Source organism: Lepisosteus platostomus, chromosome 12, assembly GCF_059453375.1.
Source record: "Lepisosteus platostomus isolate fLepPlt1 chromosome 12, fLepPlt1.hap1, whole genome shotgun sequence".
In the NCBI taxonomy this organism is placed as follows: Eukaryota; Metazoa; Chordata; class Actinopteri; order Semionotiformes; family Lepisosteidae; genus Lepisosteus; species Lepisosteus platostomus.
Genome location: NC_142622.1, coordinates 15277500 through 15304109, shown reverse-complemented (window position 1 = coordinate 15304109; position 26610 = coordinate 15277500). Strand labels below are relative to the sequence as shown.

Sequence of the window (26610 nt, the reverse complement as noted above, 5' to 3'; positions counted from 1 at the left end):
ACTAGAACTGCCAGAGGAAACCCATGAGAACAAAGGGAGAACATACAGTACAAACTCCACGCAGTTAGCACCAGAGGGGGCCCAGTGTTGCAAGGCAGCAATGTTAACTACTGCAGCGCCATGCTGTCCATTTTATTATTCTACAATTTAATATTTGACCCAGTTTAAGTAATTCACCAGTTGTAATTGACACAATTTTGCATATTACAGAAAGATGACTCATATGCTGGTGAATTATTATTGTACTAAGAGTTCATTTAAATACCATTTTTTCCTCCTAAATGCAGTACTTGTCTCTTCTCCTAAATTAGTGCATTTCTGGGACTATAAGAATTTTGGTTGATGTTTTTATCTCTTTTCTTTTCTGATAATATTTACTGATTGAAAAAAGCAATTCACCCCAGAATGCTCCTACTGTAAAAAGTATATGGAAAATTCAGACTGAAAATATGATGGAGGTCCATGCATTACAATACAAATACTGCATACACCACTGGAGGCTTTAACACACACATTTAACATTTTTAGACTAGACACTAGTGATTACAACTTTAAAACTAAATTATAAAAAATACTATAAAATGACTTCTCTTTAATAGTTCTGTGAGCACAGATATATGCATACAAATACGAATTGCTATCATGTAATTGGCAAAACAAAAACAACACAAATTAAACAAAACAAAAAGTCATGGGAAATTCCTGCTGGCATCTGCTGCTCATGCATGGAAAGTTTAATTCCAGTCTTATCCCACAAAGATATTTAACTGAAGGCCTTTATTTCCAGAAATAGATTATATCTGTTAACACAGTCAAATGTTTACAAATCTGTTAGACAAAATATTTTACATAAGTAACATCAAGAACTCGGAAAGTTATTAAGCATTTTAATTTTTGGAAAGTAACTTAATGAGCTGAAAAAGTGTTATGCTGAGCTGGCTGTTATGTTAATAGATTTCTCAATTATTAGTTCTAGAATGAGGACCATAAAACACAGCAATTAACAATAACATTGTTTCTTCCAGCTTGCTAAAAAACTAGGACTGTGCTAAATAAGAATTTCCACATCGTTTTCTTTAAGTCAGTTTCTTGACTGAACTTCTTTGATTTCAATGAAAGGTATGCTTCTAACTTTCACATATAGTTTATTGTGTGTCTGTTGTGTCTCAACCTGGTTTTAATTCAGAGAAAGTTAAATTATTTGTAATTGTCCATCAATAATCAGATTATTTTGGTTGCATGATAACTTAATAATTGAAATAATTAATCATAGGCAAATTACAAGTGTTAGGAGACAACACCATTTCCCGAGAGTGCAATTTAAAAATGCTATCTCCTTTGAATTGATGTAAGAAAAGGAGTATTAAAGTCATGTCTTATAAGAAATTATACAATCTGTATTCATCACAAACCAGATGAAATGCAAGACACATGGTGTATTTAAACTTTCAGTTGCTTGAAGAAATCTTAGCTTAAACAGACAGCATAGAATTTGGAATGATCGTGGATGGAAAGAAGGGAGGATAGAAAACAATATGAAAGCATGATCTCTGATGAGTTTCAGTGTTTTTGTTTTACAATCCCAACAATGTGAACAAAGGAACAAAGTTTAATCCTTCACTGAAAAATACTAGGGATTTTGAGAGACTGAAATCCTGCAGAGAGGCTCTTTATACCATGTTCTGCATGCATGACATTCATCTTTAGAAACAAAGTGCCAATTACTTTCCTTTTTGGAAACAATTGGTAACAAATAAAACCTCCTCCCATGGAATCTGGAGTTCTCAAAGCTTAAAAGAAAGTAAGCCAGGTATCAAGTAAGGTCATCTTTTGAACTTGAGTTTTGTTTAAGCACAATTTTGTATTTGGTAATTAGTAGATATTTGGGATTTTATCTTTAAAATCCCCCCAAAAATGAAAATTTGTAGTAGTTTTCTACTTAAATATGGATACATACCTGATCTACTTAAAAAAGAATCAGGCCTACTATTACAATAAGAAATATATATATATATTTAAATCTTTCAAAAGCATTGTGTCAACAGATATTGTATTGTATTCGACAACAGAATGAGAAACTATAGGAGTTGATAAGATGTACATTATTCATTCTTTTGAATGCATGTTGTTTGCTTTCTTACATTTTGTTTATGCTAAATACAGCTTTCCACTGGTTCTTTCAAGGACACATAGACAATTTCGAGACACCAGTTAACCTTTTAAACCACCATTTCTTTGGGAGATGGGAAGAAACCAGAGTATCTGGCAAAAACCCATGTATACACAAGAAGAACAGGCAAACTCTGCAAAGAAGGCACGAAAGTATGGAATTAAACCCGGAACTCAAGGACTATGAGGCAGCAGCAATAACTACCAATCAACATTACTTTATGCTGTAAAAGCAAACTATATTCAAAGCAACAGAAGATATGCTCTGAAAATTGTTACAAGCGTCCCTGTATTTTTAATAGTTCTTATAGTAGATACCGGTAAAAGATATCTGTACTCTATATCTTGAGAGGAATTTGATGAAAAACAAAGCAAAACGAAATGTGAAAAATGAATGTACAAATCTGAAAATGGTGAATAATTGGCAAAAAGTGCACCCAATGGTAGATAACTATCAACATCCATGTTTGTGGCATGGCATGTTTTGTAAGACTTAAGACTGTTGGAAAACTGGGCCATTGAAGTAACAATCTTCTGATGGTGATATGTTCTTAATTAAAAAACATCTATCAAGTTCCAATTTAATTTGTGTGCTGCTTTGTCACAGAGCACAGACAGAAAGCCAAAGTGGGAGCTTTTGATGTGATGTTAATGAGTTACTGTATTTATTTTCCACATTTCAGCACCAGAGATGGTATACATAGACCTGTCAGCCTGAACCAGTATTTAATAAAGACACTTTAATAAGGAATGATGCACTAAACAGTCAGTAAATATGTTTAAAAAAATCTATATATAATTTATGTTTACTGACTATTGTCTGTTTTCAAATACATTCTAATTTATTATGACTGTTGAATACATTGTTGAATACAAAACATGTACACGTACTTAGATTGCAGAAATGAAATTAATATCATGCAGAAATGAAAGAGCATCAGAAGCTATGTTTTTTTAGCATCTTCATGCAAATGTTTTTGATCAAAATAACTAATCTGCAGTCTTCAGTACATGCAGATGCACATACCCCTGGCCTTTTGTCACTGAAATTTAGCAGAGTATCATAATATGTTTATGTTTAGTTTATTCACAGCAATTATCTTTCAGATAGCATCCGTGTTAGTTTCAGGCAATTTCTATCACATTTTTCCCCATAATGATTAAAAGCTACGAATGAAAGGGAACTTATGAAGTCTGTTTTGAAAACCTGTTGTTCTTTTTGATGCAAAGAGTTTAGATTCAGCCTGGGTATGCTTAATGTTATTATTGTATTGAAGAATAATTTCATCCACAAGTTACTACTCTTGTGGATATCAACTGACAAAGAATGCAGTGGAACTATTCTTTGTATTAGTTTTATTTTTTCACCATCATCTTCTTCTGTAGACCATGTACAATAACGCAATCTGCTAATCTCTTACCTCTTTTTTATCACATCATTTCCCTTGGGATTTGTAACTTTGAAATTGATCTACAGCACTTGGCTATTCCTCTTTTGTGTTTTTAGTGATTTTTAAGTTATGGTTTGGTGCCTATTGTAGTTGTCACTGTAATTGCTGGTTACAAAACTGGATTGGAAGCTGAAACCATTGGTTCTTTCACAAAATGGCTGAAGAAAATCTTCAGATCAATTAGCTACCCAATGTGACAGACTGACAGAAAGGTCTCATCTTGTTTGTAAGGTTTTTTGTGTTCTTATGAAACAGTCTTCTGCTATAAATGTGATCTTTTTCTCTGTCTTCAAAACTTAATTTCATAACTTATAGTTTATCATTTTATTGTGGTTCCTGCAGTTGAGGACTACAGTATATATTACATGTAACTAAGCAATCAGCTTCTATGTTTTAGTAATGCCTATTTTAGTTACCCATCTTTTTTAGATAGATAAAGTGCTGTAATAACATTAGTTATTTTTCCATGTATTGATATGATCAGTTAAAATCAATCAGCATTAAATCTATGCATGTACATTACAAAAATATCACCTGAGGTGCACACAATCTATGTATTATGTGTTGGGTGAAAATGCCATCTTGCAAAAAGGGTCTAATTAATATCAGGACTTACAACATAATTTTCAACCATGGGTGACCTGGACAAGACAAAAAGAAAATCATTAAATTTAATCTGTCACTACCAGAGCAAAAAGTTCAGAAAAAAAGCCTGCAGGAAAGTAGTGTTTCTTTTCAACAGTGTTATCAATGTTAATGGGAGGTTTTAATACATTTGTTTCAGTTTTCACTGAAGGTATTCTGTAGTTTTGAGCTTGTATATAACTTCACCTTTTAAGAACAATTTGAAATGCATTAGTAAAACCCTCCATTAGCCCCAGGGGGCAGGGTAGTATAATCGCTAAGTCTTGGAGCTTCTAATTGACAGGTTGTGGGCTCAACTCCCTGTTGCTGACACTGACCCTTGAGTGAAGTATTTTAATTCCATTTGCCAAATGTAATAAAATGCTGATATCACAGAAGTACAATTTACCATTATCTAATCAATATTTCTTGAGGTTAGATTCCAAAATATGACATTTTTCTTTAGCAGATTTCAGTTGTATGTGTAGTATCTTACTAAACTCTTTTGCACTAATGTCAACTGTGATGTACCTTAGGAAAGATAAAACATCCATATATTATACTTACTATTTATTTGCAGAGCGCATATTTCAAGATAAAAGATACAAGACATCAAGTTGAATAAAATATTTTACTCAAAACAAACTCACAAAAAGTACAACTGTAGTGGGATTAGAATTGAATAATGTGTCATTACATAAAATAATATGTGCCATTATAAATGTCTTAAATTTTGGACTAAACTAAAGTGCTATTCCACAGCAACAGCTGAAACATCTATATACAATGTCAGTTTTGTTTTACTTGTGTGTGAACATTGAAAGTTAACTGTTGTACACATTTCTATGCTACAAACATATTTTTATTGGATATAGTACAGAATAGAACATAGAATTTCTCAGCTTGTTAAAAGTAAAAGTAGTGTTACATTTTTGTTTAAGCAACATGTTACTGTGAATTAACTGTATTTTAAAAGTATCATTTATCTTAGTTTTAAATTTCAAAAAGTATTAATGTTTCTTTTCATTTCTATCATTTTTCAACAAAAAGAAGGTGTATTATCAGGTGAGCAGCAAATGAGTTTGAATGCATTTGTAATTATTTTTATCTCATAAGTAAAACAATAATATCGGATTTCAGAGACCAAGAAACCTGCTTCTTAAATTCTGAGAAATATGATTTCAAAATTGTATTTAATTTTCATAACCATAAAAATAAAATTCTTTTGGTTAAATCAAATTTCCAAAATACTTTCTGTCTTGGATTTGAACTGAATTAGGATATGTTCGAATCCTTAACATTAAGTTCTGGCAAAGATGCTTGGCATCTATCTTATATTACAAACAGCTAAATCTATAGTTCTTCAGCTGTTGGAGATTCAGAGAGATCATGCAGAAATGCATTTTTAAGTTATTAAATTGGCAAATTGTACATTTTATGTTGCATTTTGCATATGTGCATGTAGAATTTTTAAATAAAAGTTCAATATTGTTAGTTAATAATGAATACATAAGACATATGCAGTATTAGGCATTTTTTTAAACCTGCACACAAATTGGCTTAATGTAAAGTACACACAAACATAACTCAACATCTCTAAACAAGTACAAGACAAAAACTTCTCTTTGCTATATTTTTAGCTATATTGCATAAATGTAACACATAGTAAGGTATTAGGCTATCAATAGTTATACACGTTTCTAGACTTGAAACTTGGATTGCATCAATCCTGCTTATTTTCCATGCCGCTTTGTGGACTTGTAAATTAAAGTTATATACTGTACACTACTTTGCAAAAGTAGACTCTTAGTTTTCACATTCTGTTGTTTTAAAACACTTAACACTGACACTTTGAAATAGCAATTCATATTTGGTATATACATAAATGTAAATTAAGTTCTTACACTAACTGCTTCACACATTCAATGCAAAAACCAAAATGAAAGAATTAAATAGATAATATGAAAGAAAAATGGAAAAGTCCTAACTGCATTCAAACATTTTCTGTGGCAAATCTAAATTAACTTTGGAACACAAAACTATCTTAACAGGCTGCACAATTAGCTGAGTGGCTTCTGTCTTTGTGCAGTAATAGTAGCTCAAATGATTTCAGAATAAATCCTCCTACAGTATGTGTGTAAGGTCATTTGGTGAGGTAGAGAAATTCAAGCAAAACTTCAGCCATTTCAAAACAACTCTGATTAAGTTGTGAAAAGGCACAGATCAAGAAAAGGATATAAAATCATTTCAATCACCCTTATTATCCCTTTGTGCAAGGTGAATTTGTTCATTAAGAAGTGCATGGTACCCAGGGACTGCCTAGACCAGGCTGTCCCTCCAAACCTAACATCCGGGCAAGAAACGTTAGGGATGCAACTGTGAAACCAATGACTGTAAATGTGAAAGAGTTAAAGAGTTCAGTTGCTGAGATGAGAGAAAATGTGCATGAGTCAAATATCTCCTAGTCACTCCACAAAGCTGGCCTGTATAGCAAAGTGGAAAACACATCTCAAATTCCGCATGGAGTTAGCAACAAAGCACAACAGTATACTGTGAACATGTGGCCAAAGGTTTTGTGGTCAGACAATACAAAATTGGAAATTGCTGGTCTAAATACAAAGTGTTACATCTCATGCAAACCTAACATGGATCAGTCAGTCAGCTTTTAAATTAAATTTAAAGTTGAAAAACTTGTGTATACATCATTGTGTAATTCCACAAAATGGGACACCACAGGGGGAGTCTGAATTCTTTTGCATATAGGTGTGACTACACAGGCACAAAAAATAGCATTCAGAAAGGAAGTTAAATAGAAACCTGCTAATAAAGCCCATTAATAAATAATGTAAATACATCAACCTATGGAAATTAAAAGTTATCACTAGAATGAAATGTGAACATCTCATTTCCAATTTCTGATGTGCTGTTTCCTTATATTGTCTGGTTAATTTTATAAGAACAGTTTAAAACAGCTGCAAAAATCCCATAAAGCTTATAATGAGATCTATTAATAGGGAATCAAAGAGGAATCCTAAGCTGCAAAAACATCCTTAGCAGTAATCATCCTTAGCAGTGAAAAGCAATACCTATCTTCGACTATTTTATCAACATACTCTTCACATTTGACAGGATTTACATGAGTACAGCATGTTTATACAGTAAGTAAAGTGGATTATTAATGACATTATTACTTCAGTAGTTAAGCCACAAGAAACATGCTCAGACCATCACACAGCCACCTCCAAACTAAACCCACTGTTCCATCAGATGCTTCTATGGTTTAAATTTTGCTTACTCCAGTGCAGTCTTTCACTTCAATATGACAATCCCCACAGTGACCTGTATAGTCTTTACAATCTTATGGATGGTTAAGCATGCAATATGGCACCTAGCTATTATCAGTTCTTATCCACATTCCACAGCTGGAAAAAAAAAAAGTTGCAGATTGCCATACAGTAATTAGCTTTGGACATTAAGACATGTAATCTATAATATGTTGTAGTATATGATAGGATCTGCCCCAGTGTTATCCTTCCCACCTACAATGGGGTGCTTTTGATCATTTCGATCTGCTGTGCCATAGGTCTGGAGGCACATAGTGGTTACTTCTTCACATCCTTTAAGGAAAATTATTTTTAATAGATTTTTTTCAAGGTGTGAAGCTTAAACATTAACCAAACTGCACTTTTCTCCTGCATCATGTGATAGCCATTATTTCAGCAAAGTCTTTTTAGTTGACTTAAAATTAAATACAGTTTTAACTTAATTTTAATATTAGTCTTATGTGTTAAATCATATTAATTAAATATGGGCATAACTTGTGCATCTTAAATAAAGATTTCTATGTGCAAACATGTTTTAGTTCTGAAAGTTCTTGTAATCTGTGGTTTCCCACAGCTGTATACAGGCCATTCGGGTTACCTGACCGAAAATTGGCACCGTCCTGCCAAAGAAACACGTGAACATTAACAAAATTTCATTTTGAAATACAGTTTCATAGTAATACACCACAAGATCATTTACCAGCTGGCAACCTAGATGATACAAAATCGCATAGCTTCGACATATCGCACATGGTGACCAAATCTCACGATCTCACATCTTGTTCTCAAGATCTTATGTGTTTGCATAAAGTCTATGTTGATTAAAAAAAATGAAGTAATCAATGTAAAATTCTAAAATTGTTGTACAGACTCAGGATTGAGTAACTTAACATACTATACGTGTTTTTTGTACATGACTAAAAGAAACTCGATACAAATACTGTAGCATGCAATTGCTATCAGGGTCGCCCCTTTGGCAAAGCTGCGGAGCGAGCAAGCTAGCATTTTTCATGGTAGTCAGTCACTCACCTGTCACTTGGTGCTGGTTACTGTGGAAATGTGTTTTGACAGGAAATCTGCCTCACCTGCAAGCAATTTTCAACCACAACTGTTTCAGGTGGTGCAGAAGATTTAAGGACTGCTCTGACATTGCATCAGCATAGAGTCAAGCTCTGTTTAAGTTCAGAGTTCTCGCAAACCCTAGTTCCCTAGGGTGCTGTGGATCCTTGACCCAGATTTGTCTCAATATCATCTCTTGGATTATCCTTGGTGCTTTGTACTGAATTCCCTGGCTTCGAACCCTTCTACATTTCGGGTTTAATTCTCTAGACTGTGTTTCCCTGTACATTTGCTTGTTTACCTGATACCTGGCTACATACCCCGCAACATTACTCTGGACTGTGTTTTGCCTTTTCCATGCTCGGAGCCTGCCAGAGCTCCTCTTGTGCTTTTATTTTCTCTCCCAGCACTTTGGTTCACCTTATGAAAACAACCCCTGCCTTAACCACAGTGGCAGTGGGATCTGACAATTGCAGTTTTCTCATTTGAGGTTTGGACCCTTGAGAGCTACAGTATATTAGTAAGACGTAGAAACAAAAACACAGGTTTCATCCCAGCTGAATCACTGGATCACAGACACAAACTGTGTCCCTTTGTTCGCATGTTAAATTTGGTGAGAAACATCACTTCCAATTAATAATAAAGGGAGTGGAAGTCTCTTAATTTTCCACTTCGAAAAATAATTATTGTCTCAGTGAGCACAAAATAAACAACACCTCAATAAAAAAAAGAACACAATGATGGCTTGATGCATGCAGAAGGCACCAAATAACATGTTTCAAGCAGAAATCTCTTCCTTGGGCAGCATCATTGGTAGACTACATCTTTGATGAATCCTATATAATCCAACTAGTTTGTTGTTGTCAAAAATAACTTATTCAGAATAATATTGTTTAGTTATAATAATAAGATAGCTAGTTAGTTCACAAGCTATTTTAGTAATCCAGATAGATAGGTGGATGGGTTGGAGATTACTATGTGGCCTAAGCTTTTTTCTTGAGGGAAACTCTGATCTGCTGTTTAAAAATGTCACATAAGAACCTTATGCACAACAATTGGATTTTGTCATGTCAGCAGCATTGCTACACTTTTGTACACAATCGGGTTATTCAACTTTGAGTGATACAGAAGTCTAGTTTTCACACATGTTGAATGGCTGCACATTCTTTCCAATTAAACCTAAAATCAAGTCAATTTCTGACTGAGAGATTCAAACATTCCCTTGGTTCTTATTATGCTAGAATAAAGACATTAACGTATTCTTTGTAACACACCAAACAAGATAGATGGGTGATTATATGAGCCAGATGGACTGAATGACCTCCTCTTGTTTGTAAATTGTACATTCTCATAACTAAAGAAACCCTGCTTCTTGAACAGGGGTTTGAATAACTATTGAATTACCTGAACAGTTCCTTATTTAATCCAAAGACTATGTAAAATTGTTAATGTTAATAATAAACATGTAAGAATAATTTTGGATTTCACTCTCACGGCTAAGCAGTCAAACAATGTTATAAACTTCAGTGTTTGGCTTGAGTTTTTCAATAGGCACAGACAACAGACAGTCAATTACCACATGAAAAGATCCCTGGAAGCAAAATCCTGTGACAATGCCAGGCCTAGACTTTCTCTTTCTGGGTGACCTGAGTTTGGAACTTTTTTTAGTGATTAAAAGCACATGCACTCCACTGACATATGCTACGATTTCCTCTGTTACACTGTCTTCCAATATGCATATGCTTTAGTGTGGTGCATTACAGTGGGCTAACAGGGGGTTTTGATAATGTTCACATCTGTTTCTTCTTCTTTTGATGCTGACTCTTGGTAGTCATTAGAATAAAGGACAACAACTTGGAAGAACTTTTGCCACCAACAAAAACCAGGTTTTTCGTTTTAGATGAAGGAATTACATTTGTTGTTGAGCTTTTAGTGTTCACACCAGGTGTTATAGAGGAACAACAATATTTCAGAGATATTGCCCAATTTAGCCAGCTGAGGATTTATGCAGTTCCATTCCAGAAGTGGCAAAGTGGGTTTACAAGGCTTCTAATTTTTGGGTTTCCTGTTTGTCATATGAAATATTTGAGTTCTGAGATCTACAAGAAAATAACCTGCTGTCAATATTCAATTGCTGAACATGAGTAGTTTCGTATTAAGCACAGTTTGCACAATACTGTATGTCATTAATCAAAAAATATCTTAGTATTGTTCTGTGTACCTAAAATATATCAAGTACACAGGAAATATATGACCATAAAATGTAGATAACAAATAAATGATTAAAATAAAATGCTCAGTGTGGCTGAGAATTGAATCTTATTACCTTAGGAATAAGACTGTGGATGTTGTCATGTTGAGGATCCACTAAGAGCATTTAAAACGGTTCATTTCAATATAAAGGTCTTGTACATCCCAGAAAACAACACCAAAAACGTTTTATGTCTAGCTTGTAGTACTTGCCTTTATAATCTTGTTTTCTTAAGTAAAATTTAAATGGAAAGATAATCCAACTGATCTTTTACATCCCTAATGTCATCAAATTACATACTGTATGCAATGAAGTGCAAATAGCAGTCATAAAAACTTAGTTGACAGAGTGAAATACTACCTGTGATAACTTGGAATGCCAGCTGGAATGGTTCAACCCCTCTTAGTAAGAAGCCAAGCATACTGTAGCTTGAACTTAAAAAGCATGCGATGATGTGAAACTCAAAATGAGTACCATGTTGTGTTTCATCTCAATGGTAAAATTGACATGAAGAGAATTAATGATATGACTAGCTAACAAATCACTTCAATATTCCTTTCTGTTTAAAAAATGATTTGTTTCATAAAGTATATTACTCTGGTAATTCAGGTTTTCAAGAAAGACAACATTATAGACCATAATGTATTCAACTACTGTGCTAAATTTGACAATATATTGATTATCATCCATTTTCAATTGTTAAAATAAGGAATCGGACATTCAATATGTTTCACACTATGAAAGTTCCATGTCAAAACATTTGCCTTCTAACAAAAAATGAGAAGTATACTTTTTCCCTGATCAACATAAGTCTTAAAATGTCTGTTGCTACACATCTGTACTATTGGCTCTGATTAACAGATTGTTTATGGATTAATATAAAAAGAATAACTAGGATACAGATAAAGCAAAACATTTAATTACTTATGGGAAACAATTAAAGCATTATAAGAACCCACAGAGAGATGTTTTTTTAAGCTCAAAAGCAATTAAAAACATCTTTCAAATAAGGTAGTTCATGAGCTCATCTAAGTGGGAACTTACATTAGAAGAAAATGGTCAGGCAACATGCACAATTTTTTAACATTACAGACTAATTATATGTACTTTCACCTCAATCAGTTTTCAATCAGTTCTCTCAACCAAAGTCCTCAAAGCATTGTTTAAATATTCTTAAACCATTCCTATACATTGCAGGATTAGCAGAAGTTCTGATCCAAGATGCACACAAACCACAAATCCATACAACCTCCTGAACAACTGTGTCATGTTCCAAGATATATTCATGTGGTTAACGGGCTTTCCTCAAACACATCAAGGGATTTAACCACCTCTGAGCCGTTATTGATGACTTTGCTTGAGCAGAGGCTCATCGGGGCATGGAGTGTCATACTCCAAGTTCATATTTAAAATCCAATTAGATCAATGAGGAGTTGATTAAACATTTCTGTAAGGGTTGAAACGTGTCTGCACTTCTTAACCTGACTTTGTTGTGTCAGGAAATTGTCAAACAAGGATGACATGTCAATTGAATTAAAATATGTATGAATTTGCTTGCAAATGATAAAGATATAACAACATTTTAGCACAGCATGTCATTATTCATAGTCAGAATTTGACAGTAAACTGCTGCATAAAATTAGTGTACCTACAATTTTCTTTAGCCGGTCAGGCACGCTGACTCTTCTAGTCTTGTCTTTTACAAATAAAGAACAAATATAATTTGAGCTCTAAGCAATGCATGAACTAGAATGAATATAGGCAAATATATGTAAATTCAGCTGTCCAATTTTTTAAGTGCCTGAAAATTTTAAAAAAAGGTTGAATAAACTTCTCCCTGCTCAAGTTAACAAGTAACAAATGCCCAGAGATAAACAACATATAAATGCCTTTAGTAATCATCAACCTTGTATCATATGCACACAATCATGTTTAAATATACAAATAAAAAAACGTTTGATCTTAATGTGTCTGGTTTCTGTTGAATGAAGGAGCTATTTCTTGCCATAAGTAAAGTGTGGTTCTAAGTACGATGATTTTTTGCTTTTCAAAAAAATATGTGCACCTGCATGGAGCTTTCAGAAAATTATTTACTTAAATTTTTAAGAAAATTCCACACCAAAAGAAGTCATTCTGTAAACATTAAACATTTAAAGTTAAGTGTTTCAAGGGTGGGCCTTAGTCATCAGTTGGCAGACCTTGGAAGTTTTGTTTAAGGATTCATGCCTGTACTTTGTTAAAGCCAGTTTTCAAATACTCAAATTGACATAATGATATAGAAGTCTCAATACAGTATAGATCTGTGTATATCTAGGTTTCTGTCTCACTGGTAAATATACATTTCTAGATACTAGCCAGCCTCTTTATTCTTGCTGTGATATAAAAAAATATATATCTAGTGTCCAAAATTCCTTTAGTTTCGGGTATTTTGCTAAAGAGTAAAGCCAAAAACAGTATTTAAAATTGAGTACCCAGGTATATTATAAAATAAATGTCAGTTATTACTATTACTTTGAAACATTGTGTTAAACTTGAAGATTGTGTATAGACAGTATACTGTAAGTATGATATAGTCCTAGTATTGATACCTTGAATGAATATACTGTAGATTAGACAGATCTTTAACTTATCACATTTCTTTGAGTAACAGCAGCAATGGAAATCCAAGGAGTAATTTGATACATTCAGTTTTCAGTAAAAAATTTAAGATTTCATTTCAAACGGAGAGTTGCAGTAATCTAAACAGTTGGTAAACTGGTTAACCTGACAAATTGGGGTGAGTACTACAGTACATTGTTAATTGACATTGGGTTCATTAACTTTAATTGAATTAATGCTGTACACTGAGGCATAAGAAGTACTTGTGATCAAGCAAATTAGAAGTATGCAAAAATAAGAAATCATGACAAAATTACAGTGGAGAAGGGAAAACAAAGACTAAGACACTATACAGCAGTGGATGATAATAGTTTTCAATTGAGAAGCAGTTGGAACTAAAGGCTATTTGGCTAATGTCTTAACAGTATACACCCCCACAATATGAGAATATCTGAGTTCACTAAAAATATTTGAATGCTTTACATACTGTTTGACATTCTGTAATGCGTCAATAACATTTATTTCTGCTTAATATTCAGCAAATAAAGGAAATATTCAATAGACTTAGTAGATGTTTAAATATTTGCAAGACGATAATGTTTAGGTTAATCACGCAAATGCATTAAATCCATTCATTAGCAGAAAGCCACTTATTTCCTGGGAAGGGTTGTAGCAAATATTGAAGGGCACACACTCGTAGGCACAAAATGTAGAGACACCACTTAATTTAGTCAGCATGGCTTTTGAAGTTGAGAGGAAAGCGGAGCACCTGTAGAAATCAAATGGGAACATGAATGCGGGAGCCAAGAGCTGTGGGGCAGCAACTATCCATCCTGCCACTGTTTTGCCACCAATGTATAATGCATTCTTAAATTCAGCATGGATTTTCACCACAATTTATACCAAATTCAGTTAAATTTGTTTGAGTATGATATTCTGAAATGCGGTAATATGACTCTTGTGAGATGCAAGATTATAGGTTTGCAACTGACATTCCTCGTTTACTCCCATGTACAGTATGAAATGACAAATGTGGTACAAAATGAATGCTTTGGAGCTTGTAATGCACAGGTAACATTTGCAGACTTGGTTGTTTTTAATCACACTGTAGCAATGTCATAGATTAGAAAAAGGGAGAAGTTCTGGCAACAGAATAGCAGGTGTATCACAACATAAAGCTCTATTCATCCACCACTGCAGCACTATTAACAGAAAAGAACCACTACAATGCTGGCATCATGACCCAGCATCACCAGTCAAAAATGATTTAAACAACCAAAAACACCATACAGATACAGAACACAATTACTATTCCTACACTTATGTAAACAAACATATTCAGATGCCATATTACAAACTGGACAAATTCTAAATGCTCTGGTATTGACAAATACTCTGTACATGAAAATGATGGATCTGGTTGATCATATCAGTCCACTGTAAGTCTATCACAGTATGTCTATCCATCTGGCAGCAGTATAAAGTTTGTTACAAGGCCATAAATGCCGGCTTCAGTAGTCAGATTTTTGTTGTTAATGGTAATCTCACTACTTAGTGTTATGCTCACGAAATCTTCAGTCCTGTTTTCCAACTATACATGGTAACAATGCCAACATTCACTGGTAATTCCTTAAAGCTTCCACATGATAATGCTGCTCCCACAGAACAAGAGTTACACTGTAGCTTCAATATCACACAAAGGACTGCTGTTTTGTCAGATCTTAACCCAATCGAGCGCCTGTGGTTGGATCAACTCATACTGCACGTCAATATCAACCACTACCAAATCATTTTTCTGATCTGTCACTCCCTTTCTGGCCTAAATGAAGGGACAGCCCTGAGATCCATGTAAAATATGTTTGCAAGTCTAAGCTATGGTGTTTGCATGGTTGTATACAGTATGAGCACACATCATGCACACATTGGGTACTAATGACTGATGTAATAGCACTTGACTTGAAAGCCCCATGAAACACATACCACATGTGACTTTTGAACTTTGTTGGAAAGATTTTTACAAATGATAAAATTATGTCACAGCCAAAATGAAAGAATCAACTCAATAGATCTTTTATAAGAAACTACTTATAGTAAGAGTATCCAACCCTGGTCCTGGGGGGGCAGTGTATTTGCAGGTTTTCTAAGTCTCTTAATAGCAGCAGCATTTGTAGAGCTGGAAGACGCTGTGAAGCTGGTACTAGTAAGCTAATAATGAGCTGTTTGAGGACTTTATGAGCCCCAAGTGGAATGAAAACCTGTAGACACACTGACACTGCAGGACCACGATGGAGGATTCCTGATTTATAGGGAACATTAATATGCTAAGGTACAAAACAAGTTTGTTTTCAGTTATATGCAGCTTAAAGTATAATAAAACAGTAAAATGGATATGAAAACATATACATACTGTATTGTAATTTGTAATAGAAAAGACATCTTCATTTTTTAAATTAATGCAGGAATAAGTCCTTGCAAAATTTTTTGCAAGACTATAGTTCTTTGGCTTGAATTTATTAGTCTGGAAATAAAACGCTTAGAACTACAGCAAACAGCCCATTGCAGACACATACTCATGTGAATTTAGTTTCCAATCTCCTGTCTCTGTGAACTCCCCAACCCCATGGGTAATGACTTGCTCTGAGAGACAACTGTTTTTTTTAGACAGGCCACAAAACATCCCTAGAGATACTATGTTTAAGAGTCTAAATTCTCATTTTATACAACAACATAAGAAAAACGAAAAATCACACAACAGAAATATGACAGTACAAAATAAATCTGTCCAAAAGTGTAGCAACTCCCCATTAAATGGAATTCTATGTTAAATCAATACTTATTTGCTTCATTTTAAGCAGATCAGATGGCTACAAACCAATGAAACATTTTTTAAGTTGAACACAAAAAAAAAGTATTAGACTGAAACAAATTATATGAATTCATAATGTATTTTTCAATGACTATTGCAGTTGTTATGTACAGTATGACTAATACTGCTGAAGTCTTGGTCGGGCATCTAAAGTACGTGCTTCATGTGAAAAATGTGCTATAAAGATATTTAATTTTGGGGTACTAAAACATAGGGAGATCTTATCGCTCTCGTACATATTAATGTTCAGCCATATTATTTTTTATTAAACTACTTTTTTATATGATACCATTTTTGAACTACAGCCTTGCATACAGTAAATAAACAAGTTATACCATTTTAATTATCAGAACTAGGAAACCTAAAAAATACCAAAGCTTTTATTGATACTAAGCACTTAGAAATGTTTACAAACCCTATTTCTTTAACAAATGGATAAACTTTAGGATCTTTTGCTCAGTAGGTAAAATGTCAGCACACAGCACGCCTACAGTTTTTGGGATCCTCAAAATTAAATGTTTGAACTTACCAAAGTATTGTGGATGTGTATTCTCAATGATATTTAAGGTGCTTTTACCAGATTTACTCACCATGCCGTTACATGTAGAAAGTGCTACTGAAGAGTTGGTATTTGATCTTAATGACCCCTGATAAAAGCAAAGGTCCCCTTGCTGATATGTCTCCAGAACTGTAGTGCCATTTTTCCCCAGGGTTTGTATTATAAAACCAGGTGCTAACAGGCCACCTGAAGACTGGAGTTCCAAATGAAAGTCTTGCCCGAAGCCATGGAGTCTGAAGTGAACAGTTTCTTCCACCCAGCTCCCAGCCGATCGCTTCCTTCTGTGGTGGTGGGCAACTTCATGTGAAATATACTTCCCATTGTGATCTACTTCATATGGAGATACAACTTCATATTCTGTGGATAGTGAGGAACATTCAATTAGATTACATATATAATTTGTGTTAAAAAGTGTTAAAAACACAACTGGGCATAGCATGTAGTGTTTTAGGTCAGTGACAAACAACTGATTTACACACCTTTAGCATACACTAATTGTGACATGCCACAATTTCTTATAAATGAGGACAAATGCCAGTCTCAGTTTGCTAAGATTCTGTACTACTCATTTTTTAAAGAAGGAGTATCTAATTCAGAATCCAATTCTATCACATATATTTAAGATGTATGTCTTAAGTTCCAAATCTAATTTTATTTATAGTTTTCACATTTAAAATGTTCATTTAAAGCACTTGGTTTCCCTTTATACAGTACACCAACTGATTTGTAATAGACTGGAACTGCCAATTGTGACCCAAACCAGCTTTTAAAACCCCAACATCTTCACAGGATGACAAAGATAAAATATCACCTTTCACAACAGTGCATTCTCAAATCTTTTGATTCTTTTCAAAGAGGAAGCAGGGAATACAAGAGGCAGAGTTAGCAACAGAGGTTGATGGGTGGAAGAAGATGAGAAGCCCTCAAGTGACTTCACTCACCCAACCACAACAGCACTGTATCTAATGGAGGTGAACATCCTGACCACAGTTGTCACATGGTATAAAGGTTCGAAAGGTTTATCTTCACAAAACCTAATTATGATGACAAAATACTCATACGTGACATACAGGGGAAGTAATGATAGGTATATACAGTTGCAAGAAAAAGTTTGTGAACCCTTTGGAATTACCTGGATTTCTGCATTAATTACTCACAAAAATGTGGTCTGATCTTCAACTAAGTCACAATAATAGACAAACACAATCTGCTTAAACTAATAACAGATAAACAATTGTACTTCTTCTTGTCAATATTGAACACATCGTTTAAACATTCACAGTCCGGGCTGGAAAAAGTATGTGAAACTCTAGGCTAATGACTTCTCCAAAAGCTAATTGGAGGCAGGTGTTCCAATCAATCAGATGTGATTGGAGGTGTGGGTATATATACAGTATGTATACAACTGTATATATATATACACTAAATAATTTCTAAAGGAAACTCAATCAACTAAACAGCCCTAAAACCTGACCTTAAGAGATCTCAAATACTAAATACTATGGTTTAAGTTGCTATATTTCATGGGAGACACTAAATATACTGTCTGTATGGGAGACTTAAAGATTATGTAGCACTGCAGAGAAAAGTAAAGGTGTTAACCTCCGTCCCATATTCAAGTATCAAAAGGTGGAAAAGAAACTCATAATCCAGGTTAAAGTCTGCTTAATGCCTTACACTCTTATCTTTCACATGTTTGTTTAGCTGGCACTTTGTTGTAAAGCACTTTGGGTTCCATATTATCTTGAAAGGTTCTAACAGGTTGACCAATATTTTATAAGTAGCACTATTGCAATCTTAATTAAAACCTCTCTGTGACTAATAAAATCAACTAATATTTTCACTAGTCAGCCCTATATTATACACTTTGTGTTTTTGTACAAACTCCATGCATGTATGGAGCATATACAGTTAGTAGCATAACCCCTGATTTAAGTTTTAAAAGCCGAGTGGCAGATCCACACACATTTTGTGCATGTGAGAGAGCATGACTCAGAACTGTCTTGGCTTTTTATATAATAACAAAAAATAAATGAGGCAATTGTTAAATAAAAAAAAGACATGAAACATGCTTTGAGAAACTTGAAAACGGGAAAAATCAACTTCATATTGCTCAGCTAATAAACAAAGTGAAGTCTGCTACTTGGCAATGTCAAAAGACATGGTGTCACGGTCCCTATAGGTATGCACTGCATATTCAAATAATGTCATGTCAGTAACCTTTTATGAATGCTTCTAAAATGAAACAGTCTTCAAAAAGTAACAGGAACTTAGGTGGCAGTACCTGCGAGATATCCCACAATATTGAGAATAAATGTTCAAAATATTGGACTAAGGATCGTGTCAGATGAATCCTTAATGCCTAGATGTCCCTCCTCTTCAGTAACTTAAGAAGACTACAGTACCTTACTCAAGGCCCAGATGTAACAGGTAATGCTGTAACCAGGTGGATGCTGCACATTGGTGGTGGTGGAGGGGAGTCCCCATTACCTGTAAAGCGCTTTGAGTGGAGTGTCCAGAAAAAGCGCTATATAAGTGTAAGCAATTATTATTATTAATGACCTTACTCAAGGCCCAGATGTAACAGGTAAAATGTCGTGATGGACATGACATATGGTAGACAAATGTGATAGACATGTGGGGAAATCTTTCACATGTATAGGGGAAGATGGAGTTCCATATCATCCGGGAAAAAAGCTTAAAAACTGTTAACTATAAACGCTGACCTTCTGTCCAAAAAGTGATTGAAGAACAATACTTGAACAAAAATAATCAATGGTTTTATGATCAGGATGCTACTAAATTCATAAGATGGACAGGCAAGTGAAGTCATTCTACTGAAGACATTTGTGAAAAGCTACAGACACTCAGCCCATGCACTGCAAACCAATATTACACACAGCTATTTAGGAATCGGTCTGGATTCTGTCACATTTATACATACAGTACAGTAATTAATGTGGTGAACTGGTTTCATCAAAGGTTCATTTGGTCTTGAGGCAGCACATGTTAAGTGAATAGTCAAAAAATATGTTCATGACTATATTTTTTTAAATTAAAATCTGTTCTGTATATAAATGTAAAACACTACCAGTTACTTAAAATAATAAAGACTGTCAAGCAAAATCAGACTCTCATCAACCTCACTTTTGAGTTACATGAACAAAACAAGAAATGTTGTTGTCTATTCACAGTTATGCATCTAATATTGGACAATACAGTCAGCTCTTCATACTATAAGTGTATCAATAAACTAAATTCATTCAATTAGATGAACATGTGTAATTACGGGTATAAGTCTGAACATTAAAATACCTGGCAATAATGTTGAGTAGTTTTCATTTTCTGATTCACACTGAATTTGTACTTTGAAGTTATATATCCTCTGCATTATAGGTGTATTAAATATCACAATTATCAACCAATAACTATGTATGACCATATGATTGCACACACCATGCCTTCAATTTAACCACAGTAAGCCAGTAAGTAATCAGTAAGAATATTTGGTTAATGTGGATTAAGCACTTGAAACCAAACCACATCTAGCTTGGAAGAAAAATGGAAAAAAATACAATTGTTTGTTAAAGCACCATAGAAGAATCTTGAGGAATTAATCTCAAACTTCAAACTGGTTAAATAGCTATTAATTCCATAAGCTGCCTTTAATAACTTTCAACAGGTAACCAGCTAATGGCTTACAAAAACTCATGTGATTCATTATTTCAAGGATTCACCTCGTGTGAATGGGGTTTCTACCGAAAAAGAGGTTAGTTCTAAGACTTAAGAGTGATGGCATGTCCTTAAGGAATCATAAAAAGATTAGCATTGATAACACTGTCACATTAGCAAAAGGTTGAACCTTTCAAATGTTTCTTTGACAAAAATAAAAATGCATATGTATTCTTAGCTTGAACAGATATTGTTATTGCAACTAAATATTCCACTTTATATGTTTACAATAAGCACACTCATTCAATCCTAGAAAGCTATGAACAGTGTGATACAAAGGCACCTGGAAACAGGTGGTATTAATTTTGTATTTTCCTGTTTTCAAAGATAAACCATTCAAGAAGATTATGGAATACAACAGCAAAAGTTAAATTTATAATATACCGTATCAAATGGTTCTAAAAGAACGTCATGATCCAGAATTATACATTTTTACTTGTCCAGTAACATTTGTTACCACAATTATAACAAGAAAATGTATATACTGAATGTGAAAACAGCTACCCCACCTACGCATAAATGCCCCTTTGCCATTTTGGTTGCACATACTACAAACAGTAGCTATCCACACACATTTTCTAACAGATTCTTCCAATTTTAGGTTATGTGGGAGCTGGAGCCTATTCCAGAAAGCAACAGGTGCAAAGCAGGGCAGGTACATTGAATGGGATGCCAGTCTATTGCAGGGGAGACACAAACATAGACCCCCACACAATCACACCTACAGTAGGGCCAGTTTTAACCCACCAGCACGTCTTTGGACTGTAGGCAGAAAGAAGATCACTTGAAGGAATTCCACGGGAACTCGGGAGAACATACAAACTCCACACAGATAGTACCCCAGGTCCAGAAGTGAACCCAGAGCCCAAGTGCTGCGGGACAGCAATGCTAACCACTGTGCCACTGTGCCACAGTGCCACCTGTACATGGCAATGTCTCTTTGAATATCTCAGCATGGTACTCAACAGTCCATTAGCTCATACTCATGCTGTTCTTTGCAGCAAGAAGAAAAACTACTGTAAAGCACTGTAAATAATTTGGAATTGCCTCTTAGTTGCTTTCTAGTTTAATACAAATCAATTTGACAGATTTAATAACTCTTCATTACAATATGAACATGTCAGATAGAATGGAGAAGCATTAGGAGAAAAAAAAAGCAGTAAACGACGATGTAACAAATACATATGATATGTGAAGTTCATGCAGGAAAGAAAGAAAAAACATGAATGTCAGATTATGATCAAATTAGCCTCTCTGTCCTTTTCACCTTTTATTACATAAAATACTTGAAATAATGCTTGTGCAAAACCATTTTTATGTACTGTAATAAACAGACTCTAGCTTACAAAAATAGATACATATAAAACAAAATTATCAGGATTTAAATATTTTATGGTTTGTCCACTCGTCCATTAATCAAGTAAAAGGGCACCCCCTAGCGCATGACCAATTTACATGGTTGATTCAAAGGGGAAAACTTTTCGTTACCCATATATTACCCATATAAAGCTCTTACGGCAGGTTTTATAAAAAATCGTCGTTATTTAAGCAAAAAGATAATTATAATAGGGACTGAACCTAAATAAGTGTAGTAGAATTTATTTTGCACTTAAATAAACATATACCTATTCGTAATTGCTTTTAACCCCATGTAATAATTTGAGATAACCTGATCTATTTCGGCCCGGAATTAACAAGCTCGTCTGTACTTTTGCCAAGTGCTAAATGCGTGCCGGTTCTCACTAGATTGAACTATATGATACCGGGCAGTTAGTTTTAAAAAGCACATCGGTAACTTCAAGGTAATATGATGTAACTGTAAAATAATGTAAATGTAATACATCTCGTCATCATCAGAAACATCCCTGACGCGATGATCACTACTCACCTGTGGTCTGCAGCAGCTCCAACGATTCTAGAAGAGCAGATATCCTTGGGGTATCTTTACTGTTTCCATTTGCAGATAACTCCGATTTACTATCAGCACCCTGTTGTATACTCTAGGGGAAAAAATCCAGCATGTAAAATATTCATCTAAACGGAGTGGTTGCGTTTTTGCTGCTTATACAATATAACGGGATTTGAAAATGTATAGCCAGGCAGAACTTACCGTATGAAGTTTTAAAATAAAAATAATCTGAACTATAAGAAATGATGCTCTCAGACTCGTTGCCTTTGCCAGAATTTGCAAGAGAGCCATTTCTCTTGAGCAGTCCGTTTCATTCAAATTCTGTTCAAGCAACCACGGTAGTTTTGCCACGGCAATTTAAGGAAACATACCCAAATGCAAGCTTGGCAGGGGAAAAGGAAACATCAGGAGTTAATGTTTCAGGTACGGTACTCTTTCAAAGCATGTAATGTCACTTCCAGTCTGGCATCATTGGAGCAAACCGTTTTACTGTTTCTAGTTTCGGTTATAACAGAAGCGCCTTTCTGTGAGTGAGTCAAGAGAGCCTAACAGTCTTTTCCAGGTAATTTTCGTTGTTTCCAGAAATGTTTTTTTTTATATCCAGGAATCGGATTTTCTTTTTTTTCTCCTTAGGTTTATAATTTTCCTAACCCTTCAACTTCCCAATCATTTATATTACCGCACATGCTTCTAACACCGTATAATAGAACGTAAACATTGATTAATCCTCTGGTGTGGACTGTTAATTATTAATATCTGATTGCGCCGTTTACTTCTGGCCCATGCAAACTTGTATTTCTCTTCTGGAGTTTACCGCACTGTCTAATCTCGCGTCCTGCAGGCTTTCGAAGTAGGACTGCTCCACTCAACCAATCAACAGCTGCATCACCTGTATCAGAGCTATCTGGGAGGCGTTAACATGTGAAGCTATAGTTGACTTCACAGGCTATTCAGAAGTGTATTGCTTTCCCGTAACCCTTTCGAGTACGGTGTCTTTTCTACAGTTATGTTCAAAATCAAATGTTTTTGCAATAAGCTTGATTACTGTAAATTGTAAATCTAAATTACTGCATAAAACATTTTATGAAATACGGAAAGGGTTGTCTATATTGCATGTACAGTAATAGCGGCTTGTAAAATGGTCTACTGGCACATCATAAATCCATGTTTTCTAATTTCTTTAGCTTGGGTATTATAGCAGTGTATCTAAATGAGCATGACATTACATGTTTTTATTAAGTGAATCTAATAATGCTTTCCTGCTATGGACGTTCCCTTTTTCAGCATAGGAAAATGAGATCGGGTCTGCAGATTAAGCACCTGTTGGCTCCCTCTCGTGGTTACTATTCCATCCACAGACTATGTATTATAATGCAACTGTGACTAAAATGAATAAATACAGAAAATATAAAAAAATGTCGTGTGCTAATCATACAGTATCTAGAATTGAAATATAGGAGCATAAGAAAGAGATAAACCCCTGCGGTCCATGTGGGTCCTAATGCCCCAGTATAGTGACGGGGACACTATACTGTAAACAAGCGCCGTCCTTCGGATGAGACGTAAAACCGAGGTCCTGACTCTCTGTGGTCATTAAAAATCCCAGGGCGCTTCTCGAAAAGAGTAGGGGTGTAACCCCGGTGTCCTGGCCAAATTTCCAATTGGCCCTTACCAATCATGGCCTCCTAATAATCCCCCTCTATGAATTGGCTACATTACTCTGCTCTCCTCCCCACTGATAGCTGATGTGTGGTGAGCGTTCTGGCGCACTATGGCTGCCGTCGCATCATCCAGGTGGATGCTGCACATTGGTGGTGGTGGTGGAGGGGAGTCCCCATTACCTGCAAAGCACTTTGAGTGGAGTATCCAGAAAAGCGCTATATAAGTGTAAGCAATTATTATTATTATTATTATTATTATTATTATTATTATTATTATTATTATTATTATTATAAACAAAAAGAGGCCATCTGCTCTTTTGCTTGCTAGAAACGTTTTGCTCCAATACTCAAGGTCCTTCTTATGGAATGACACTGTATCAGGTCCAAAGCATGCTTACATAATTTTTTAATTTGCAATAAATAGATGGTAGATGATTCAACAATGGTTTGAAACAAAAAAAGATGTGCAGGTATGCAATGTACAGTGTAGTGTGGTGAACTACCAAGTACATTTCTTAAGATGTATTGATTTCGATGCATACTTTTCCTTGTTATGATCTTTAGTCTAGCTGTTAGTAACCCACATGTCCTTGTATTGGATATTTTGGATCATTTGGCCATTTATTTTGATTTTGAGGTTTTGGTATATACTCGCATAAGAATATTATACTGGTTTACAGTATTAGATCTATTAATTCCGATTTTTTTCCCCGACCTTGGATTAATTTTCCTGCTAGTGACCGTCAGTCTCCTACACTGCACTTTACAGTTCCACCCTTGATGGCATTTTAGATTTCTTAGATGACATATTTAGATATATTTGACCTTAAGCTACTGTAGTCCTCACCTTGTCCTAAAAGTAGATAAAATTAAACTAATTTGACATATAATACACACAAGTTTAACTTTGTCATTATATATTTTTTTAATTAGCCCGTATTCAACATCTTTGTGTGGAAAAAGTAAGTTCACCCTGAGTTTTACCATCTCAGTTAAGAAGATAAGTAAAATCAGGGGAACCTAAACATGTGCCAATGATTAGTTGATCATCAGGAAGTGGTTTCCACCTATATAAAATCAAAAACTTTGTACGTTTGGTAAGTTTGGTCTCAAGAACTCAGGTTTGTGGTAACAGATATGCCCAGATCAAAAGAAATCTGAGACAGAATTGTTGCTTATCAGTCTGGGAAGAGTTACAAAACCAGTTTCCAATTATTATGACGTCCATCATTCCACATTAAGAAAGATCATAAATACTGTAAATGGAGAAAATTCAAGACCGGGGCCAATCTAGCTAGGAGCAGCTAGAAGTCTCAAAGCAGCCCAAGGTTATGTCCCTGGATCTACAGGCCTCTTCCTCTGTAGTATACAGTATGTCAGAGTGCATGAGTCCACCATCAGGAAAGGATTGAATAAGAGTGGCTTTCATTGAAGGATGAACAGGAGGAAACTCCTGTTCTCCAAGACGAACTTTGCTGCATTGCTTTTGCCTGCAAAGCAGCACTTGAGAATGAAAAACAAGACTTGAATAAATCTGCTCTGAACAGATGAGTCAAAAGTGGAGCTGTTTGGGCATAATGCGAAACATCATGTTTGGCAGAAATCAAACACTGCCTTTGACCAGAAGAACCTTATATCAACTATTAAGCGCCATCTGTCTGACAGCTAAACCTGAATTGAAAGTGGATCATGCAACAGGACAATGATCCAAAACTCACAAGCAAATCTATGACAGAATGGCTTAAAAACAAAGACATTTGGGATTTTGGAATGGCCAAATCAAAGTCCTGACCTAAACCCTATAGAAATGCTGCGGTAGGAACTAAAAAGAACTACAGTAAGCATACAGGTAAGCCCTCCAACATCTCAGAAGCAGTATTGTCAAGAAGAGTGGGCCCAAATTCCTCCCAGGTGAGTTGATCAGTCTTTCACAGGAATCATAAGGAGGTGTACTTTTCCATCACATCTGACAAATAGACACTACGTCACTCTTGAAATTTAAAGTTTATGTTTTTTAATTATGTTAGCTACTGTGATATCTGCTATAAGAGTCCTCCCTCACACAATGATGTCTGCACATAATAGTTTTCTGAAATACAATTTTGCAACTGCAATATAAAAAACAAGGTACTCACACTTGAGAAACAGTTATTACATATAAAGTCTATTAAAACATTATGCATTCAAAAAGTATAACTTGACAATGTAACACTAAGCCTATTTTCTGTACTGGCATTAAGACATACATTGCAAAGCTTCATACTGTATGTTCAGGATTTTTTCATCCTTTTTATTCTACATTTACTGGGAGTTTGTCGTGCAATGCTAAATGATAATGACAATGGCTAACAGTACTTCTAGCTGCAGGAGTCTTGCAGAAGCCAAATGATAAAGCAGAAGTGAAGAAA

The 26610-nt window shown here is 34.8% G+C and overlaps 1 protein-coding gene and 1 long non-coding RNA gene across 2 annotated transcripts in view; one reads left to right on the top strand and one right to left on the bottom strand.

The window, feature by feature from the left end:
- adamts16 (ADAM metallopeptidase with thrombospondin type 1 motif, 16) overlaps positions 1-23665 on the bottom strand; it is a 73949-nt gene extending 50284 nt beyond the window's left edge. The window contains exons 1-3 of the mRNA XM_088601047.1: positions 22743-23665; positions 22521-22632; positions 16932-17257 (exon numbers count right to left, since the gene is read on the bottom strand). Of these exons, the coding sequence (XP_088457173.1) occupies positions 16932-17257; positions 22521-22632; positions 22743-22832 (528 nt within the window). The 5' untranslated portion in view covers positions 22833-23665. The remainder of the gene's footprint in view (positions 1-16931; positions 17258-22520; positions 22633-22742) is intronic.
- LOC148651138 (uncharacterized) overlaps positions 1-26610 on the top strand; it is a 102414-nt gene that overhangs the window by 59825 nt on the left and 15979 nt on the right. The gene's annotated exons all lie outside the window — the stretch shown is intronic.